This window comes from Ictidomys tridecemlineatus, chromosome 7 (assembly GCF_052094955.1).
Source record: "Ictidomys tridecemlineatus isolate mIctTri1 chromosome 7, mIctTri1.hap1, whole genome shotgun sequence".
Taxonomy (NCBI): domain Eukaryota; kingdom Metazoa; phylum Chordata; class Mammalia; order Rodentia; family Sciuridae; genus Ictidomys; species Ictidomys tridecemlineatus.
The window spans coordinates 19,346,123-19,369,087 of record NC_135483.1 but is presented as its reverse complement, the minus strand read 5'-3'; the positions used below and the strand labels follow the sequence as shown (position 1 = coordinate 19,369,087).

Sequence of the window (22,965 nt, the reverse complement as noted above, 5' to 3'; positions counted from 1 at the left end):
TGGGTTCAATCCCTGGTACAAAAAAAAAAAGTTTACTATTATAAGATCATTCTATTCATGTTTATTAATTATAGCTTCTGATTGTATATATTTGGAAAATATTATTTATTCAGAACTTCTGTGTTCTACACACAATACTTTTGGGATTGAACCCAGGAGCACTTAACCACTGAGCCACATCCCCAGCCCTTTGTATATTTTTATTTACAGACTAGATCTCACTAAGTTTCTTAGGGCCTCACAAGTTGCTGAGGCTGGCTTTGAACTCACAATCCTTCTGCTTCAGCCTCCCTAGTTCCTGGGGTTACAGGTGTGCATCACCGTGTCCGGCTATAATCCTATTTCTTACACATAATTTCATTCAGTCCTTCCCTTACCATCTAGTTTACTGGTAAGGAAAGTGAATTTGAAATGGGCTAAGTAACATGCTCATGGTCTTCCAGTTACTGGCCAAAAGTTGCTCACAGGGCTGGCTCTTTATTTTCCCATAATTGGCATTCAATTTTTCAAATTTTAATTCCTGCAGAGACTGAATACCATGTCCACCATGTTGAGTCCAAAGACCCCAGCTCTCACTGAGTGTTGGTGGATTCCATCTGGAAGAGATTTAGAACCATGGAATCCTTTCTAGACAAAAATCACTCTGGCTGAATCAAGGGGGAGGAGGCAGGGTGAGCCCTCTATGATCAACAGGCTGCAACAGAGAACACACACACAAAGCTGAAGTGAGGGTGGGACCCTCTGAGAGAAGAGGCACATTGGCATAAAGTGAAAGGGAATATCTGGGAGAGATACCAATGGAGCCCTGGCTGGGAGTTTCTAAAGATGGAGGCTCCCTTGTGTGATGGCTTCTTGTTAAGTGCGGAGATGGTTCCAGGAGGTATACTTGCTGCGTTGTTTTTCTTGCTTTGTTTGCTAAATGAAAACATCCCTGCTTAATTAAGGTCCCTTCACACACAGCTTGGGAGGGAAAATGAGGGCACTGTTCCACCAAATGGGAAAAGCACCAAATTGACAGAAAGCACTTATTAATTTCAGAGCCCCTAAGAACAGTTTTTCATACCCTGAAGAAAGAACATCCAAATAACATTTTTTACTTTACTAAAGTAAATTTCTAGCTCAACTGTAAAGTTAAATGTATTGAAATATAATATCCACAAAGGCTACAGCTTAGTAAATTTTCATAAACTGAACACACCTGTGAGACCACCACCCGGATGGCATTTAAAAAAAAAATGTCCTCCGTATTCTACTGTGGCCCAATAAATATCCCAAACAAAATTACCTTTGGCATCAGCATTCGAATTCTCTAGAATATAAAACTTACTTTTAAGTAATTTAACTTGGCCTTTTCTCTCTTTCACCCATCACAAGACACCACCCTCCTGCAGGTACCTGGACATGGTCTTCTGGCCAGTCTGGACTGTTTTCAGCCTCTGTAAGAATCAACCCTTGGGGAGGGGCATGTGTGTACTTGTATCATTGCTCATTGCAACTGTATTCCAGGGAGTATGGTAGATGCTTGAAACAGATTATCTCTAATTTTTACAGTGACTCTGATAAGTATTATTGTCCTCATCACTTTGTGAAGAAGTTTACTATCCTAGAAACCAACTACAGCTTGGAAACCACAGTTCTGAGATTTAAATCTAGGATGGCTTCCCCTTGTCTCTCCCTCTCTGGACCTATGTGTGTTGAAAGGCCAGTAGGGAGGAGAAGGTAATCAAGTGGATCACCCCCACTCCCTTCATCTGGCCCTGGGGTATTGATTTTACTCATTTTGTTTCTTTTCTGCCTAAAACAGATTCAGAAATAACTGAATCACATCCTGCTTTTGTGGATCCTGCTTTTCCCTCTGGTCATGCTAAGTGGTGGCTGAGCATCTGCCCACACACCAGTGGCTCTACTTTGTGTTTCTTTTTCCCATTTCTCTGCACCAAGATAAGCCATTGGTGCTTTGGTGCTGATGACCTCTTGCTGGGTTCCAGCCAGAAGGACAGGTCAAAATTCCTACTGAAAAGAAAAAAAAATTCCAGCTTTCAGAGAATGTGTGTACTCTGCTTCTTCCAGATCTTCCAAAGTAGGAACTTTGCCTTATCTGTTGTTTTCCTAGTGACCAGCACGGGTCAGGGTATCTATCCAGTAAATGCCTGATACATTTGCTGAACTGAAAAGCAAGATTGCTGTAGTGGAAAGTAAGAAGGTGACTGATCCCATCATGCAAAAGGATCATTATGCTGTCATTTTTTGGTTTTGTTTTGTTTTGTACTGGGAATGAACCCAGGGGCTCTATACCAGCTCTTTTTTTACATTTTTATTTTGGGACAGGGTCTTGCTAAGTTGCTGAGGCTGGCTTGAACTTGCCTGCACATCTTCCCAAATCCCAGGGGTTACAGGCATGGGCCACCTTGCTCAGCTCATCTTTGCTATTCTGATGGACACTTCTGGGCTCAGCATTTTTCTGTAGCTCTTCTCACCTGTAGGGTAAGAAGCCTTTCTGACCTCATCACTTTCTGGTACCCATGCATCCTTCTCTCTGCCCTCCCTTCCTTCCCCTCCCCATCCTGTCCTGACACCTTGTCTTGATTTTCACTCCTACCAAGAATTTGTACTAGCTGACCTTGACTCTGTGCCCTCTCCCTGGCTCCCAAGGTCATTCTTGGAGCTGGAATGCTCCCTTTGGCAGACTCGGTTATTTTATTCTCTTGCTTCTCCTTTCTCCTCATATAGACCTCCACCTCTGTTAAAGCACTTATGTGCTTGTCATAGGTTTGTTGACGTGGTGGTGGTGGTGGTGCTGGGGATCGGAACTAGAACCTCACACATGATAGATAAGCACTCTACCACCAAGCTATACCCCTGACACATGGGTTTTTAGTGTTTGCTGCCCCATACAATAAAAGTAAGCAACTTAAGGATAATGGCCATGATTTTCATTGCTTTAACTCCTGGGACACAGAATTAGCTCAGTAAATATCTGCTTCATGAATAGAAATGATTTTTAACAGCTTTTTTTTTGAGATATAGTTTGCATATTATACAGTTTGTTCATTAAAGCCTATAATTCAATGGTCTTTACTATATTCACAGATAGGTGAAACCCCATGCCCCTTAGCTGTCACATCTCTAGTCCTTCATCCACCTGCCTCATCCCTAGTCAACCGCTAGTCTACTTTTTTCCCTATAGATTTCTCGGTTCTGAACATTTATATGAATGAAACCATGTAAGGTATAGTGTTTTGGCACTGTCTTTCTTCACTCAGTGTTTTCAGGGTTTACCCACGTTGTAGTATGTTTCAGTACTTCATTTCTTTTTATAGCCAAGTAATATTCCATGTACAGATAGGTGACATTTTTAGTTTTCCTACTTGATGGTCATTTGAGTTGTTTCTTTGGGGCCATAAAGAGTGATGCTGTTATGAGCATCTCTGTGCTAGCATTTTCTGTAGGTAGATGTTTTCATTTCTCTTGGACATAAATCTAGGAGTAGAATGACTGCATCAAATGAGTAACTGTGTTTCATGGTTTGAGAAACTGTGAGATCTCTCTGAAGTGGCTGGGCATCTTATGGTTCCCACCTACAGTGTAGGAGGCTTCCATTTCTTCAATTCTTGCCAATACTTGTTATTATGTAGCTTTTTTTAATCTAGCAAAATAATGGATGTGAAATGGTATCTCCTGAAACCAGGGGTGCTTAACCAGTAAGCCATATCCCCAGCCCTTGTTGTTTTTAATTTTGGGATAGCAAAACTCCTGAAGTCACTTAGGGTCTCACTAAGTTGCTGAGATTGGCCTTGAACTTGTGATCCTCCTGCCTCAACCTCCCGAGCCACTGGGATTACAGATGTGTGCCACTGATATCCAGTATCTTTCTCTGTACTTACTGGCCGTTTGTTTCAAATCACTTATTTGCTGTTTAATTGGGTTATTTATCTTTCTATTATTGTACTTTGTGGCTTCTCTGTCTATTCCAGATACAAATCCCTTATCAGAGATATAACCTGAAAATATTTTCTCCCATTCTATGACTTATACTTGCCTTTGCATCTTTTCACTTCTCTTCTGGTTGTTTTGTTTGGTTGGTTTTATGCCAGGGATTTTGTTTTGTTTTTATACCAGGGATTGAACCCAAGGACACTCTACCACTGAGCTATATCCCCAGCCCTGTTAGTTTTATTTTGAGACAGGGTCTCATTAAATCGAGAAGTTCTCGATAAGTTGCTGGCCTCAAACTTGCCTCAGTTTCCCAAGACTCTGGATGATAGACATGCACCACTGAACTCTCCTAAGCCACAAAAGTTTTAAATAATGATTATCCCAGTTTAATTTTTTTTTTTTTGCATGTGTGCTTTGGTGTCAAATCTGATGTTTCTTTGCCAAACTCAAGTTCATGAAAACCCCCATTTTTTTTTTTTTTGGTAAAAGTTTTATGGCTTTGGCTCTTAAAATTAGGTCTTGAATCGATTTGGGGTAATTTTTAATATATAATGTCAAGTGAGGGTCCAACTCTGTTATTTTGCGTGTAGCTAGTTGTCTCCTCACTGTTTGTTGAAAAGACCATCCTTTCTCCATGAGATGGCCTTGACACTTATCAAAACCCAGCTGACAGCCAGGCATGGTGGTGCGTGCTTGTAATCCCAGCAGCTTGGGAGGTGGAGGTAGATACAGGATCTCCAGTTCAAGTCCAAATTTCAACAACTTAGCGAGGCCCTAAGCAACTCAGTGGACCCTGTCTCTAAATTTAAAAATACCCCAAAGTGGCGGGGGGTGGGGCGGTGCTAGGGATGTGGCTCAGTGGTGGAGTGCCCCTGGATTCAATCCCCAGTACCCAAGAAGCAAACAAAACAAAACTCAGCTGACTACAGACGATCAGGATAATGATTTAAAAGCTATCTTAAGAGAGGGAGTTTTATGACTGTACAAGAAGGTGACTGACTAAGGAGAGAAGGCTCTCTCTCTCTCTCTCTCTCTCTCTTTATTGGCACAGAGGATTGAACCCAGGGATGCTGAGTCCCATCCCCAGGCTTATTTATTTTTTATTTTGAGACAGGGCCTCTTTAAGTTGCTGGGGCCTCTCTAAGTTGCTGAGGCTGGCCCCAAACTTGAGATCCTCCATTCTCAGCCTCCTGAGCCACTGGGATTATAGGTGTGTGCCACGGCTCCTGGCTGTCTTCCCTTTATTTGTTTGTTTGTTTTTGGTAAGGGGGTTTAAACCCAAGGACCCTTAATCACTGAACCACATCCACAGTCCTTTTTATATTTTTATTTAGAGACAGAGTCTCTCACAGTTGCTTGCTTAGGACCTGCTAAATTACTGAGGCTGGTCTTGAACTCACGATCTTCCTGCCTCAGCCTCCCAAGCTGTTGGGACTACAGGTGAGGGCCACTACACCTGGCTATCTTCCCCTTTTATACGGCTCCCACATGCTGGGTCCTCTAGTCACTTCGCCTCTTCACTTGTGTAAAGATGGTCCTGTTATCCTTGTATTGAGGTTTGTTGTTTTTTTTTTTTCTTTTTTCAATATGTGTACTCAGTTTTTATCACTTTCTTAACTCTCTTAACTCACTTTCCCTCCTTGGTATTGTATTTCATTTTTCTTCATCACTTCACCTTACACCTCCTTAATTTCTTCCTTTACCCCTCATTTCTTTCTTCATTTTGGGTGACAGATCCTCTGATGATGACAGAAGCCTCCAAATAAATAATGGCCATGTCTCTGAAAGAGCTTTTATAAAACTCGGCTTCCCTTGATAGTTGTTCGAAAGGCTTAGGAAGGTTTGGATTGTTTGGATTGAGGGTAAGGGTGCTTGGTTTCTCTCCTTTTTGTGTAATTTTATGGTTATGAAACCACAGTTGAATGTAGCCTTTTCAAATAGCCCTGGACTCAGAATCTGCTCTTGGCCTCTGTCTAAATCTGATTCAAGTTCTGAAAATGACTGTTAAGACAACATTAAAAACCACAGGGAATGTGGAAATCACAGCTTAGGTTTCATAATCTCTGTCTCTTTATAACATAAAACCAGTACTAAAACGTTCTTGGTTTTCTTCCAAATAATTTAAAACAATAAGCAAAGAGGAAGGGATATTATCTTTCAAAGACAATACTTTCCATTACTGTTTCTTATGGTTTCTGCTTAGTTTTTGTCACTTGATAAGAACATGTTTGTGGAGCATCTAATGTATACCTCTTCTCTGAGTTTAGTTTTCTAAGAAATAAAATCATTTAAGGCATGGTATCTCACCTTTAAGAGCTTCTAGTCTGGCTGGAGGGAGGGGTAAAAATAGCATATTGACAATTGAACCAGGCATGGTGGCACGTGCCTGTCATCCTAGCAACTCAGGAGGCTGAGTCAGGAGGATTGCAAGTTCAAGACCAGCCTGAGCAATCAGTGAGATCCTGTCTCAAAATGAAAAATAAAAAGGGCTGGGGATGTGGCTTGATGGTAGAGCACCCCTGGGTACAATCCCCAATATAAAAAAAAAAAAAAGAAAAAGAAAAATTGAGCCGAGTACAGTGGTACATGCCTGTAATCCCAGTGATTTGGGAGACTGAGACAGGAGGATTGCAAGTTGGAGGCCAGCCTCAGCAATTTAGTGAGTCCCTAAGCAGATTAGCAAGACCCTATCTCAAAATAAAAAGGAGTAGGAGCACTGGGGAGAATGCTCAGTGGTAAAGTACCTCAGTGGTAAAGTACCCCAGGGTTCAATCCCCAGGACCAAATAAACAAAAAATTGAGATGATATGTGTGTGAATATATACATATATATAGTCTTAGGACTTAATTGGGTTATATAAAGCGCATTTGCACTACCTCATTTTTTCTGTACTAGTGATTGACTATCCAGGGCTACTCCATCATTGAGCTAAAGCCCCAGCCCTTTTTATTTCTTATTTTGATACAGGGTCTCATTAAATGCTGAGATTGGCCTCAAACTGGTGAGCTCCCTGCCTCAGCCTTGTGCATCCCTGGGATTACAGGCGAGCCCCACTGCACCAGGTCATTCAGCACCTTGATGTAAATGAGCGCCCGGTGCCCCTCTGCCTTTCCCTCAGGCTGCTGTGGCCCTCATCCCACAGGAATGATCACAGGGAGCTGGACGGCAGCCCTCCTCTGTCCCTGAAGCCAGGTTCCCTTGCCTGGTAAACATCCTGTGTCACTGCACCAGCAGCCCTCGTTTTCAGAGACTAGCCCAGATTTCTCCAGGGAAGGGAAAAAGAGAGGGAAGAGCATGAGTAAGGGATACGGCAGAGAACGAATCTGTGCGTGTAGTGTGGAGAGGGTGAAGGGAGGAGCAGAGACTTGGTGGTGGAGTGTGGAATGCTGTTTTGCCCTCCCCGCTTTGCTTTTCCAGTATGCATTGCTTTTACTCATAAATATTAACGGAACCGCTTTCTGTTTACTGGTTCTTAACCTAATTATCATGAAAATTATATCAGTTTATCCATATAACATCCGTTTTACAGATAATGGCATAATACTTAAAAATACCAGTACTGGGGTAAACATGGATATTTTCCTGTTCACCACACAAGTCAATATTAGATGTTCAAAACTCTTTGTGGGGAGCATCTGAATCTAAATACAGTTTAAACTTTAGAAACTAGTTTATTATATTGAGCTTAGAAATATAACCCTCCTTTTTTTTTTTTTTTTTTTTTTTTACAAGGTGTAGTGGCACACCCCTGTAATCCCAGCAGCTGAGAAGACTGAGGCAGGAGGATGCCAAGCTCAAAGCCAGCCTTCGCAACTTAGCTAAGGCCCTAAGCAACTTAGCTAAGGCCCTAAGCAACCTAGGGAGACCCTGTCTCAAAATAATAAATAACAAGGGCTGGGGATGGGGCTCAGAGGTTAAGTGCCCCTGGGTCTAATTTCCAGTACCATAAAATGAAAAAAGAAATATGACCATTTTTACTTACATTTTGTCAGGAACCACACATCTGGTTAAACATAAACTTAACCTTAATTTGACTCCTTGATTGATAACATTTTTTCCCAGTTATAAATGTAGTACATTTTCTTTGGGGCAGAATTTGAGTAATAGAGAACTCTATTTGGCAAAATTATTCATAAACCACCTTCAATCTTTGAGTGAATTAATTTTTAAGTTTTAAAGCCAAATAACAGTTATCATGTATATAAATAATTGATTATTGTATTAACTCATGTCTTTTTAACTCTTTCCCTAGTTTGCGCTCCTGCACACCATTCCCAAATATTCTCATTTTATATAGGGTCTGTTCAGATCTTTTGAATTTTTTTTCAATGTACAAGGAGATTGCTATCAGCTTGTTTCTATTCCTGTATTGGCACCTAAATGTAGAGTTCCTTCTATTGTATGCTGCCTTCCCTTTGGTTAATGCGAGTCTGGGAAATCTGACTCAGATATAGATGCAGGAAAGGTTGAAATCAGTTCACATGTGCAATCAGCCTGCTGAAGGCTTGCAGGAGACAAGAATTATGAATGCCAAAACATGTGTAGAAATGGTTCTATACTTTGAGGAGGAATTATTGTTCTTGTCTATAAAAATAATACAAAAGCTTCATTCATTTTGATGCAAAGAAAGTTTTTTAATCAAATAATGGCTCCATCTATAAAACTTATATAGTAGTTATCATCATTGTCAATACCATCATCATCATCATGGCTAAAATGTATTCAGTGTTTGCTGATGTTGTGCCAGGCATCATAATTTTTATGTCTCATCACATTTAAGCTCACAATTCCCTGAATTGGCACTATTATTACTCCCATTTTTTAAAAAAATATTTTTTAGTTGTTGATGGACCTTTATTTATTTGTATGTGGTGCTGAGAATCGAACCCAGTGCCTCATGCATGCTCGGCAAGCTCGCTACCACTGAGCCACAACCCCATTACTACTCCCATTTTACACATGAACAAAGAGAGTCAGCCAGACAACTAACAAGTGTGCAGAGTTCAAATCTGTCTGATTTTAGACCATCGTACATGTAGACTCATGGACTGAAATGTCATTATGGAACTAAGGACTACACAACTGTTCATAGCAGCATTATTCATGATAATTAAAAATGGGGGAAAAACCCCAAATGTTTACCAGTTGATGAATGGATAAGCAAAATGTGGTATACCCATGAAGTGGAATATTATTTGGCAATAAAAAGCATAATTGGTACAATGCAGATGGCCCTTGTAAACATTATGCTAAGTGAAAGAAGCTAAGGCACAACAGACCACATGTGGTATGAGCGATTCATATGAACTCTCCAGAAAAGACAGATTCAAAGCCAGAACACTGATTAGTGTTTTGTCTAGGACTGAAGAGATGGGGAATGACTTAATGGGCTTAGAGTCTCCTACTGCGGAGATGAAAATGTTGTAATGTGGATTGTGGAAATGGTGGTATAAGTTGCACATATATTTTTTTTTAAAAAAAACCACTGAATTGTGTACATGAAATGGATTAATTGTATGGTGTGTGAGTTATATCCGAATAAAATTGGGAGGAGGAGGAGTTGACATCATTTCATCCTGGTAGCTTCTGCTTCCTCCTCCTGAAGCCCTGTGGCACCAGATGGGAAGTCCAGGCTGCCTTGCTAGACAGAGCACCACAGAGGCTGACCTCCAGCCCTGGCCACCCTCTGCATGCAGTTGTGTGTTACTCCAAGCCAGAGCCATCCAAAACTAAAAGATGATTGAATGATGGTTGTTTAAAACCACTGCATTCGAGGGTAGCTTGTTATGAAGCAAAAGAGGAAGAGGACCCATTATAAGTCAAATTCTTGCCTGAACACTGTGACTACATAATAGTAACAAAATCAAATCCCAAGAAAGACTGGGCCTTAAAAAGGGGAACCCGGATGGAGACCTATTTCCTTGATTAAGGGGAAATGAAATAAGGAAGAGTCAAGGGTGGTAGGGCATGTTTTAAATGGCAAGCCGAAGCCACCCAGGCCGCCTGCCAGTTGCTCTCTTTCCTGAAGCTCGCCTTGGCAGAAGCAGCTAACCAGCCACTTTGGACTCCGGAGTCTACCAGCTCCTTGGCGGGAACTCTAGAGGACTGGCAGATCTTGATTCTGGAGGGAAAAATGACACAAAGTAACCCCATGCACTTGTCCTCCCCAAACCTTGAAAGGAGAATCCCTGAGCTGCAAGGGGCAGAGTCATTACAAGCAAGGCTAAAGGCCAGGAGTCTGTCTGCAGTGGAGAGTGTCAGCAGTACAGACTCATTTCCCCCCTCACTGGTGCTGGGGATCAAATCCAGGAATTCATGCACGTTAGACAAATGTTCTACCACGGAGCTACACTCCCCCACTGGAACTCTCTTGATTCACCTCATCTCCACATAGAATGATCCTAAAGGGGTCATTTTATTTCTTTCTTTATTGATACATGTGCTCACTGTGTTGTCCAGGGTGGCCTTGAACTCGTACTCCTCCTGCTTCAGCCTCCTGATTAGATGGGATTGTAGGAGTGCCCCACTATGCCCAGCTGTAGGTTTCTTAGGTGGAGTCCTGGGAATTGAACCCAGCAGGGCTTAACCACTCAGCTACATCCTCAGCCCCTTTTTATTTTTTGAGGCAGGGAATCTCAGTTTCTTGGGAAACTGCGTGCGGCAGGAGGATCACAAGTTGGAGGCCAGCCTCAGCAACTTAGATCCTGTCTTAAAATGAAAAAAAATAAAGGACTGGAGATATAGTTCAGTGGTAAAGCACCCCTGGGTTCAGTTCCCAATACTCGCCCCACCAAATGGATGATGACAGGAAATGCATAGAAATGAGTTTAATTTATTCATTCAGCCAAAATTTTTAATAAACCTATTGTGCTAGGAAACAACCATGAACTACATAAACAGGGTCTCTGCTCATCAAAAGCTTACAGTCGTGGGAGCAGGTGATTCCCGAGGACTCTGGAAGTGGCATGGTTCAGATTTATAAGAATCAGAGAATTCTCAGGAGACATAATGTTTATAATGGCAAAATTGAGGCTAGTTATCCATTTTTTTTGCTCCATTCTTTGAATGGTCAAAGAAATGAAGGAAGGGTGGTATTTCTTTTTTTTTTTTTTTTTTTGTGGTGCTGGGGTTTGAACCTAGGTCCTTGAGCATTGCAAGGCAGGCACTTAACTAACTCAGCTATATCCCCAGCCCCAGGGTGGTGTTCCTTATTGGGACCTGAACATATGAATCCTAGATTCTCATCACCAGTGCAGGCTCCCAGGTCTGGCCACATATGGCTTTTTTTTTTTTCTGTGCAGTTTATTTCCAGCACCCTCCACCGTTCCTTATCTTGCCCTTAATACTTTCTGAGCTGTGTGATGTGTTCCTGTGTGTGATGTTTCACATAGTATTGCCACCTTCTGTTGATAGGAATGTGTCCCAATTACCTATTCCTGCAAAGAAAATCACCCTAGAACTTAATAGTGTTATTTTTCCTGATTCTATGGGTTGGCGTGGTTCTTCCAGTCCTTTCTCCAGGGCTTGCTCTTGGAGGGCCGACAGGTCCAGGATGGTCTCATTCACATGTCCAAGAGTTGGTGCTGGCTGTTGCCTGGGCACCTTGGTTCCCCTCCTTGGGCCCTCTCCTTCCAAGAGGCCACCTGCACTCTTACATGGTGGCACTACAATGGAACAAAGGAGGAAGTTGGCCAGGCCTCTTACACTTCACCTTCGAAGTGTCTATAATGTCACTTCCACTGCATCCTGTTGATCAAAGCCAGTCTCAAAGCCAACACAAGTTCAAGGGAAGTTGAAACAGACTCAGCCTCTTGATGGGAGACACAAGGCAGTCCTAGTGGAAGGCAGGTGAGAGGAGCTGTGTGGCCTCCGTGCACTTGATCACCTATAGAATGTCTTCATGATTCTGACACTTGTGTTGCCCTTCACCTTCTAAGAAGGGGCTGGCCAGTATTATATTAAATAATACTTAAATAGCTCTGAGCTCTTATTGCCCACCCCAACTCAGCTGTCATTAACCCCAGGCAAGCAGCCTAGTAACTACTTCTCAGTATGAACAAAAGTACAGAAGAGGATTGACTTAGAGAGGGATTTACATAAGAAGTGTTTAAATGAGATCATCCTGAATAAGAAGATTTTAAATGAGAAATTGTAGCTTTTATAAATTCTCTTTATATAAAATATATATTTATATTCTTTGAACTTTTAGGGTCCCCCCAAAAAAAAGACTTTTGATGATAGCAGTAACCCAATGAGAAAAGTGGAACAGGCATTATTTTCCTTATTTAATATGTTTGGAAGACACTGAAGCAGTGAGAAATGGCATGTGGCAGTCTGAATTTGTGGCAGTCTGAGTTCAGATCCCAAGACTGCGGTTTGCTAATCCTATGCCCTTTTGTGACTTGTATTTAGCAAAACTCCTAATTCTTCTGGGAGGAGCAGAGGAATTTTGAAAGAGTTTCTGTTTCCATCAGTTCATAGCCTTTAGGAACAAGGTTGTCGTGTCCTGGTGTGGGCATCGGGGGTTACTTAAGTAGTGCAGGGCTTGGCATTTACAGTGACTTCTGCATTATGAAGCCATTTACTCACGTGTGATTGTTACAACAGCTCTGTGAAGGTGCCATTGTACTCCTGAGGAGAATGAGTCTGGAAAAAAAATAAAGAGGGCTTGCCTGAGGTCTCAAAGCTGCTAAGTGAAAACCTTATCTGATTCCTAGACCAGTGTTCACTCTGTAGCATGGTTGGGCTGTAGGTCAGAAAGCACCGAGGATGGACACCATATGGCACTCAGGTGTACTGTGCAGTTATCCCTTACAGTGAGGGCTGTTGCGTAGTTTTCCTCATCTGGATGAGAACTGCATTTTTCTTGTGTAGATGCAGAGGAAGCTGGGTTACAAAGATCTCTAAGGTTTCTTCCTGCTCTCGAGTGAAGTGGTTCAATTTGTATTGCATATTATTGTTTGAAAGGAAACGAAGCTTTTTAAAAGAAAGACCAGCTTTCATATGGAAGACAGAAATTACCAGGCACAGTTTTACAAAAGAAGATGACACAGCCTTGTATTTGGTTTTTGACCTTGGTATTTGACGAGATTCTGTTTTACATAAAATTTTGTGGATGAACATGGACCCTACCCTCCTGGAGCTTATATTGAATAGGGGAGGTAATCCTTAGTCTGGAAATCACACAAAATGCAGGGGAAACAATGAGAAGATTCTAATAGAGACCTGTCAATAAAGATGTGAAGGATAGGAGTTAAATAAGCATGAAAAATGGAGGTAAGATGGGGAGAAGCAGGAGAGAATATTCCAGCATTCAAAGGCCCTTTGGAAGATAGGGTATAGGATGTCTGTGGGACTAAAAGAAGGCCAGTGTCCCCAAAGAAGTGAGAGTGACTACTCATTTAATACTGGGGATTGAACCCAGGGGTGCTCTACCACTAGGTTACCTTCCCAGCCACTCTCCACCACCACCCTTTAATTTTTTTTTTTTTTTTTTTAAATTTCAAGACAGGGTTTCAGTAAGTTGCCCAGACTGTCCTCAACCTTGTGATCCTCCTGCCTCAGCCTCTCAGATCCCTGGGATTATAGGCATGTGCCACCAGGCCTGGCCACAGCAGTGATTCTAGTGAGCCAGAGGGCAGGATTTTGCATGCATTATAAGCCGTGTAAACAACTTTGGTTTTTATTTTAAAGGCAATGAGAAGTCATTGAAGTATATTTTCTTATTTTTTCTTTTTGGTTCTGGGGATTGGACCCATGTACTTTACCTGATAGCTACATCCCCAGCTTTTCTTTATTTTTAATTCTTCTTCTTCTTTTTTTTTTTTTAACAGGGATAAGAGGCTGCTCTTTATTTTTTATTTTGAGACAAGATCTTGCTGACTTGCTGAGGGCCTCGCTAAGTTGCCCAGTCTGTCCTAAAATTTGCAATCTGCTTGTTTTAGCCTTCTGAGTGGCAGGGATTACAGGCATGTACCACCACACCCAGCTCACTAAAGTATAATTTCAACAGTGGAAGAACATTATCAGATTTGAATTTTTGAAAGATAATTTTTAATTACCATATCAGGATGTAGGTGTATAAAGTTGGGTTGAGAACAAAAGCAGATGGATAAATACTCTAAGAAAACACATCATTATTTCAGTTAAAAGTATTGGTGTTTTCGGCTAAGGTGGTGGCAATGCAGAAAGAGAAGACCTAGACATACATGAGAGAGATTTAGGAAATAAAATCTGCAGTTCATCTGCCAGATTGTGGGGGTGGGAGGCTGGTAAAGATGTAGGTATTGGGGCTTTTATTTATTTATTTTTCTGTCCAGCGAGTGGAAGCATTCACTAGCACAGAACCTGGTTGGGAGGAAAAGACAGGAGCTCAATTTTTGTTAATTTTGAGGTGTCTTTTCAGCATTTATATGGATGCAAATGACTGGAGTTGGGTGTAGAGGCCCTGTCTGGGGATGTATATTTGGGGATCTTTGAGGCACAGATAGTAACTGAATCTGTAAGGATGTTAGAGTTCACCCAGGAGATTATGGAATGAGAAAAGAAGTATTTGGGGTTTGAATCTCAAATGATTCCAGCCTTTACATTAATGCATAATGTATTATTCCAAAACTTAAAGTTCAGGGAGATGAGGAGAAACCAACACAGATGCGCTGAGAAAGAGGTGGGAGTGGAGGAACAGGAGAGGAATATAAGTGTGATGTCCCTTTAGCTGGAGGAAATGGTCAGCAATATGTAATGGTACTTATGTCAACCTAAAAGAAGACTTAGATTTATGTTACATTGGGTCATATTTGCATGCATAGGAGAATGCTGATGGCCCCAGTGAAGCGATTTTGAAGGGCAAAATCCCAAGGAGTAGAGAAATGCTTAGAAAGCAAGTTAGGTGGTGAAGATAGGAAGATTGTAAAGGACTGACTTATGTGGCTGTCTTAGCTCAGGCAACTTTAGCAAAATTACCATAGATTTGGTTAGCTTAAACAAACAACAAGTGTTTGGGAATTTCAAGATGAAGGTGCCAGCATACCCTGTATCTGATGAGGACCTGCTTCCTGGTTTGAGGATGGCTGTCTTGTCATTGCATCTTTGTATAGATAGAGCAGAGAGAGAGAAGCATGCTATCTTTGTCTCTTCTTGCAAGGGCACTAATTCCATCATGAGGGCTCCAACCACATAAACTACCTTCCAAAGACCCATCTCCAATCCATCACATTAGGGATTATTCAGCATATACAAAGAATTGGTGTGTGTGTGTGTGTGGAGGGTGGAGTTTACAAACAGACTACAGCAGAAATCTTGTTAGCACAGTGATTTGAGAAATGGATTATGTCTTTAGGAAAGAAACACTAGCCTTTTTAGAAAGGTGGGATGGGGCTACTACTTTGCAAGGTGACTATCTTGAATATCATCTATGAATGGTAAAGTCTTAGGTTTTATTTCCAGTTTTTTTTCCCTTATTACCAGAAGAAAATGCATCTGTTCACTTCTGATGCAGATCCTCTCTTAGAATTTACATTTGTGGCAGCACATGACAGCCAAATCTGTCTGTCTGACAAGTGCTTGATACTTCACAGAAGTCTATGGTTTAGGATTTCAAATGAGCTATGCTCCTTTTGTGTTGATTTGCTTTATATTTCTTTCCCCCTTTTTTCCTCCCAGGCTGATGGCCCCTGAAAACACACTCTTACAACCCAGGGAAGAAGAAGGAGTCAAGTATGAGCGCACCTTCATGGCATCTGAATTCCTGGATTGGCTGGTTCAGGAAGGTGAGGCCACCACAAGAAAAGAGGCTGAGCAGCTTTGCCATCGGCTTATGGAGCATGGCATCATACAACATGGTGAGTGTATTGGTCAGCATTTGCTGCAGTAACAAACAAACCCCACAATCTTGTGATATATATAACAACAAGCACTTTTTTTCTCAATCATGGTTCTAAATCTGTTGTACCTCTGCTTGGGTATAACTTGGCTTGTCTGTAAGCTGAGAGTCAATTTCAGATATGTGTATCATGCCTTCTTGTTCTGGGACACAGTCTAGAGGTACATCGACTGTCTGGGGTATGTTGTTTTTACAGATGACTGCCGAAGCTGAAAAGGACAGGCAGATTCTTGTGATGCTTTCAGAAGCTTCTACTCAGATGAGAATGTAACATCACAAACAACTCCATGGCCTTGGGAAGTAGATATCTTGGGAGGAGAAAATGAAATTTTTCTGAATCATGATACAAGTAGCCACAGGGAAGGGTTAATCAAAAGAGACTTCATAAAGTTTTCATTTTCTTTATAGTGCTGAATCATAATGATGCAGTGTAACCTATTGGTTGAGAGCTGTATCAGTTACCTTTTGCTACATGACAAATTATCCTAAAATTTAATGCATAATGTATTATTCCAAAACTTAAAGTATCAAACGACAATAACTTTTATTATCTCACACAGTTTCTGTGGGATTTAGGAGAAGCTCAGCTGGGAGGTTCTGGCTTGGGTGCCACCTGAGGTTAAGTCAAGACATTGGCCAGGGTGATAGTCATCTGAAGACCAGCCAGGCTGGAGGACTCACTTCCACAGTGACTCACTTGTTGCCAAACAGGTTGGTTCTGGCTGTAGGCTAGAGGCTTTAGTGCAACACTGACTGTGTGGACTTCAGCAAGCTGCTTGAGGATTCTGGTGACCTGATAGCTTGGCTTCCCCCAGAGAGGGAGGGGCCAAGAGAGTGAAAGGCGGAAGCCACAGTGCTTTTTCTAACTGAGCCTTGGAAGTCAGACTCTGCCATTTCCTCAATAGTCTATTGGTTACATGGTCAGCCCTGTTCAGTGTGGAAGAGGAGGCAGGGATACCAGAACACAGTGACCGCTGGAGCCATCTTGGAGGTGGACTGTCACAAATCATAGCCTCCCAAATCCCAGACCCACCATTTACAGCTGCTTACTTTCCCCTGTCTCGAAAATTGGGATAACTTGGGGCTGGGGATGTGGCTCAAGCGGTAGCGCGCTCGCCTAGCATGCGTGCGGCCCGGGTTCGATCCTCAGCAGCACCACATACCAACAAAGATGTTGTGTCCGCCGAGAACTAAGAAAAAATAAATAAATGTTAAAATTAAAAAAAAAAAATTGGGATAACCTCATAGGGTGGCTGTGTGAATAAATGGAAAGATGTAAAGCACTTGGATCAGCGCCCTGCCCTTAGTAACTGCTTAGTCAGTAGCCATAAGGCGGAGGCTTGGGACTGGGAGGAAAGAAATGGGAACAGGACAGCATTTTGCCTATAGGCAGCATGAGAGGTGATCCTTGAGTTACTTTTTCCCCCGCTCCCTTCCAGGCCTACATAGGATTTCTATTCCAAGATTAGGAATTATAGACTTTAAATAAACTTTAGAAATTATTTGGAGCAATGTTTTAAAACATGCAGATTAAAACCCCTTCGTGGGTCCTGAAATAATTTTAAAGGATCATTTCTAGCATTAAAAAAAATTTAAAATAATATAAAATAACTTTAAATAAACTAGACTAGGCTCTTTATAATCAAAGTATGGTCCATGAACCTGCAGTATGACCTGGGAATGTGATGGAAAGGCAGAATCTCTGACCCTACCCAAGTCCTGCTGAATCTGATCTGAATTTTAAGATGATCACAAAATTGGACTGTATATTACAGTTTAAGAGGAACCAAATTTGATTTAACTAGAAAATAATGGGGTATATTTTATAAAATAAAGATAAATATTTTTTGCAAATTTTATTTTAGTTAGGTATACACTATATAAATATGTAGATAGTATAGGTACTACATGTTCTGTAGTATCTACATTATATGTATATATACTATCTAGATATATATCTATATTGTAATATATATATTACAATATAGATATAGATATTTATGTAGTATTCAAGCATGTATTGAATTGCAACCGAAAAGCACCGTGTATTGGGGTCAAATGCTTGGAAAGCCACTGCTATGGAGGCATTGACTGGAGTGGCACTGGGCGTATCCCAGGTGCTTTGCTCCCATGTGCTACTGCCACACTGAACTCACAGCTGTGGTAACCTGCCTCCAGTGGAGCTGAGTTCACTGAGGGAGGGAAGATGAAAAGAAAGCGTGTTGCCAGTATGGTCCCTGGACTTCAAAGGCTCAAAGCCTTGTTGGATGAGAAAATGGTTTTAGAAGCAATTAGAGGACAGTAGAAGGTGTATCATATATTTTTTCCATTTGTTTATTGATTTTACATGGTGCTAGGCACTGTTCTAATAATTTTAACCTTTATTAATTTATTAAAACTGACAAGATAGCTATTAATCTTTTAAATCTTATTTCATTGTGGTAATTAAGAACACTTAATGTGAGATCTGCCCTCTTCTTTGAGGGTATAAAACAGTATTCTTACTATCTCCATTTTATAGACCAGGGAATGAAATCACCAGTAGGTTATAAAATTTATCAGAGGCCATTCAGTAGTAATGTCCAAATGGTCATTACTGCTGGTAGGTATGAACTTGGAGTTGGTTGGAGTGTTAGGGTTTTCCCGGTGAGCCATGGTATGTTTGAGTTACAATTGGTTCTGCCATCTTTGCTCAAGCAGAAAAATTCAGATGATAACCAGGTTCTGTGAGAAAACCAGCCTCTTGTACTATGATTATGACTTCTCTCATGACTCATACTGTGCATGAGAGAAGATAGAGGATGTCATGAATTGTTTCCAGATGACTTCAAAGGAATGACTAATTACACCTCAATTACAATGAATTTTATATGCTACAAACATAAGTGCCATAAAGATGCAATGCAGGGCTAGGGATGTGACTCAGTAGCAGAGCACTTGCCTAGCATGCACAAGGCCCCAGGATCATTCCCCAGTACCACAAAACACATACATACATACATACATATAATGTAAAGGATAAAATTAAGACTTTGATAGCAGATCTTAACCACACCAGTTTGCATTCCATGATTTTAGGAGCATTGAATAGTCTGTATAGCAGCTGGACTCATCGTTATACAGCACAGCAATTCATTGCTGGATTGCTAATTTAGAGTTACAGAAATGTAGCCATCATATCTGTATATGTTAGGGCTCATGATAAATACCAGTTAGTGTCTTAAACTAAGTGAGACCCTGTCTCAAAACCAAAAAGAAAAGGGGCTAGGGATGGAGTTCAGTGGTAAAGGGCCCGTGGATTAAATCCCCATTACCAAAAAAATAAAAAGTGTTTTCATCAATTGAAACCAGTTGGTATAAAAATCAAGCCCACTTATGAAACCCTAACTAGCTTCACCTATGAATGGTGAATGACACTCTATTATCAAGGCAGAGTTTGTTAGTCACGTAATTCATTTGCATGCATATTTATGTTATGTCTGTGTGATTATATGTATATACTTATTTTTGGTACTGCAGATTGAACCCAGGATAGCTTTTCCATTGAGCTGTATCTGTAGCCCTTTTATTTTTCCATTTTGAGACAGAATCTCAATATAATCTTATCAAATCCTCACATCAATTCTGTGACATTGATATTACTATGACAGTTTTACAGGAAGAAATCTGAGTTCGAAGCCTTTAAGATCTTTTTTCCAGGGTTGCTTTGCTGGCTAGTCCCTGCTAGGCATCCATACCTTAGAAAGAAGCTTGCCTATGTCCAGTAAGCATGTAGTCAGGTGTGGCTGCCTGGCACGGTGGCAGGAGCACAGTTTTTAGTACAGTGTCTAACTCTGATGGCCTTCAAATGCTAGCTCTTGTATATGATCTGATCAATTCCAAATCATAGCTAGCATTTATAGAGCTCCTACTGTATGCTAGCAGTCACTGTTCTAAGCCTCTGTGCCTTTACTCTTTTATTTCTCTGCATACTGAGTAAGTTATCATAATCATTTTCATTTTGAGATGAGGTTAAGTAAACTTGCTGAAGATGAAAGCTAAAAAGTGATAGATTCAAGATTAGGGATCAAGCCAGTCTAGCTTTAGAGGCAAACTCTCAAATACTAAAGAAGATAGGGTGCTAAATGTAAGTCATAGGGAACTAGGGGAAAAAAATTCAACTTTTATTATATTAGCTCGCACAACCTGGCAGAGGTTGCAACTATAAAATACCGTTAGCCCATAAAATCTAAAAATTCCCTTTCTCCAAACAATGGCTAGGTGCCTTGAGTTTTTGTGTAACCTTTGCAAATGGGATGAACACACTTCTTTACTCATATTAGATACCCACCACCCCCACTGCCTTCGCTGCCATCCAGCTATCTCAGCCTTAAAAGGAGGGAGATGGAAACTGGATAATCATGTGGGTAAACTGCTCACAGCTGCAGCAGCTGACCCTGGATAATCAGGCTATTGCTGCTGTGTCCAGGCGTATAATTTTCTCTTTTAGAACTTCAGCTAGAGCGCTTCAACAATTTTAACACTCCAGAAAGCCTTCTTTCTTTTTCTTTTGTTTTTAAAATATGTATTTAGATAACATTGTGCAGTATATAAAGTAGTTTCATGTGAAATAATTTTTCCATTCCCCCTGCTGCCCCAAGGTAGTAATGATTATCCCTTCCCCTGGTGGAAGAAGGTTGCTGAGACATCTACTCTGAAAGCCATAAAGAACTTGGGAGGATAGATGTTATCAGGAAAGGACCCAATGAAGGAAATAGAGAGCAGAGGCAGCTCTACAGTAACCCAGGTTTATTCAGGACAGAGCTGCAGTTGGGGGTCCAGTGGAGACTGAGGTCTGTCTTCCACTGAGGTAATGACAGGGTAGTAAGGAAGGAGGGGATTTTTGCGGTTAGGCCTTTACCAGTTTAGGCCTTTACCAGGGGGTTGTCAGGGAAGAATCAAAACAGGTGTTTTTCAGGATTTCAGTCCCAGATAACAATTTCCTTTCTTTGCATGATAATGGAGTATTATCTGGAGGATTGGTCAGGCTGCCACCACTTTGGTTCTAAGATTGAGGTTAAATTTCCAAATGGCGTTGCCTATGTCAAAATCCTGACAGGAATCAATGGCATCTTTCCAGTAATCAAGGTCATTGACAGAGTTCAGCTTAAACCTGCCTAGAGAAAGACAAATCATGAAAAGAAAGGAAAAAAAGGAGAGAGGGAAGGCAGAAGAGAAGATGAGAAGGAATAAACAGGGAGGGAAGGAAGGAAAGACCGATGAAGGTTAAAGGTAAGATTGTGTAGGAGAAGAAAAATAACTTTCTGCCCTTGGTGAGTTTTTTTTTTTTTTTTTTTAAACTGGGAATTGAACTCAGAGGTATTTAATCACTGAGCCACGTCCCTAGCCCTTTTTATTTTGAAACAGGGCCTCGATAAATTGCTGAGGCCTTGAACTTGAAATCCTCCTGCCTCAGCCTCCAGAGTGGCTGGGATTATAGCCATGGGCCACTGTGCCGAGCTCTTCATGAGTTCTTCACTGGATTCTTGTAACAACAAGAGGAAAACAAGTTTAATAACATGCATACCTCTTGTATACGTGGGAGATAACCCGGAGAAATGAGTGGACTTCTAGAGTAGATCTCAAAGGCATTGTTTAAACTTTAGACCTAAATACCATCCTTATCTGAAACAAAGGGGGAAAAAAAAAAAGCAGTGAACACCTGGCTAAATGAAAAGGCCAGGCGGAGCGCAAACAAAGTAAGGTTTGTTCAGTAGATTTAAACCCAACCCTTCTCCATTGGCTCAGAGTCCCTCCTGGTTTAGTCATCCTTCCCTGTGCAGAGGGAGACATGCTTATGCTTACACATGGACGGTTCTTTTATAAAGGGACAGATTTTCCCAGCTACTGCTGTGTCTGCTGATCCTAAAATAACTAACTCAAAATAATCCTCATGGCTGCCTCTCCCTCTGGAGATGTCCTGCACACTCCCTGGAACGCGTCTTCCGTGCTTTACTCCCAAAGGCCTGTCTGTCTCCCCCGTCCCCCCAACCTCCATCCCTTGATTACCCTCATTCTCCCTTGAATATGTATCTACTTTCCTAACTAAACCGCTTTCTCTGCCTCTGGGGGAAAACAAAATCCTCATGTCAGAGAGGCATGTTTTGAGGTGGGATTCTGTCTCCTGCAGTCATATTTTGGGATAGCATATTGTTTCCTACAGTGGTATTTGGGGATGGCATTTCCTGAGCATCATCAGTCGCAACGTGCCCAAGCCATTGAAGAGAAGCTATTCTAACACTTGACAAAATGGTAAAGGAATCTTTATTCAAGACTCCTGCAATGGAGGCATTGGGGTAGGGGAGAAATGGGTTGAATTCTAAGCAGACAAGGACGAGTGAGGATTTATAGCATGATGGCGGGGTCCCTGGAGGGAAGATCACTAGGAGGAGACATCACTAGGAAGGATTCTTACTAAGCTGTCCTTCCAGGTTGATTTTTTTTTTTTTTTGGTTCTGCGGATGAAGCCCAGTGGTGTTCTACCACTGAACTGCATCCCTAGCCCTTTGTATAAATGTTTATTTTGAGACAGTATCTCAAAATAAAGACCAGTTGTCCAGGCTGTTTTGAACTTGGAATCCTCCTGCCTCAGCCTCCCGAGTCGCTGGGATTCCAGAATGCGTCCCACCTGGAAGGCCCAGGGTTGTTGCTAAAGGCAGGCCAAGGACTCACACATCAAAGATGGGAGATGAGGACCATGAAAAGATACTTCAGATACCAAAGGTGGGAGGACTCTTGCTGAAATAGTTTAGCAGGATTATTTGCTAAGACTGGGATGGGCCCCCCAGCCAATGACAACAGGACAGGGATTGGGAGAAACAGCAGCAGGGTCAAGGCTGAGTAGAAACAGGGTTCAAGGAAGCCCGACTGAAGTTTGGTGGAGGAGAGAATTTTTGTCAGAGCTGACCTATCCTTGCTTGCCTACCTGCTCTTCCTTTCCACAAGGCCCTCTTACTCAGTCTCTTTCTTTGGCATGCGGTGACCTTTTGCCACTTCCACCATCAAGAAATGGAGATTTTCTTCCATTAAAAATGGAAAAAAATAACCTTTCTTTACCCTTACTTAACTAGTGCCTAGGTGTTTTTAGGACAGAGAATTTTTCTCCATC

General features: G+C 41.5%; 1 protein-coding gene across 1 annotated transcript in view; it reads left to right on the top strand.

Annotated features, from left to right (window-relative positions):
* Deptor (DEP domain containing MTOR interacting protein) overlaps positions 1–22,965 on the top strand; it is a 137,564-nt gene that overhangs the window by 56,361 nt on the left and 58,238 nt on the right. The window contains exon 4 of the mRNA XM_005316200.5: positions 15,599–15,777. Within this exon, the coding sequence (XP_005316257.2) occupies positions 15,599–15,777 (179 nt within the window). The remainder of the gene's footprint in view (positions 1–15,598; positions 15,778–22,965) is intronic.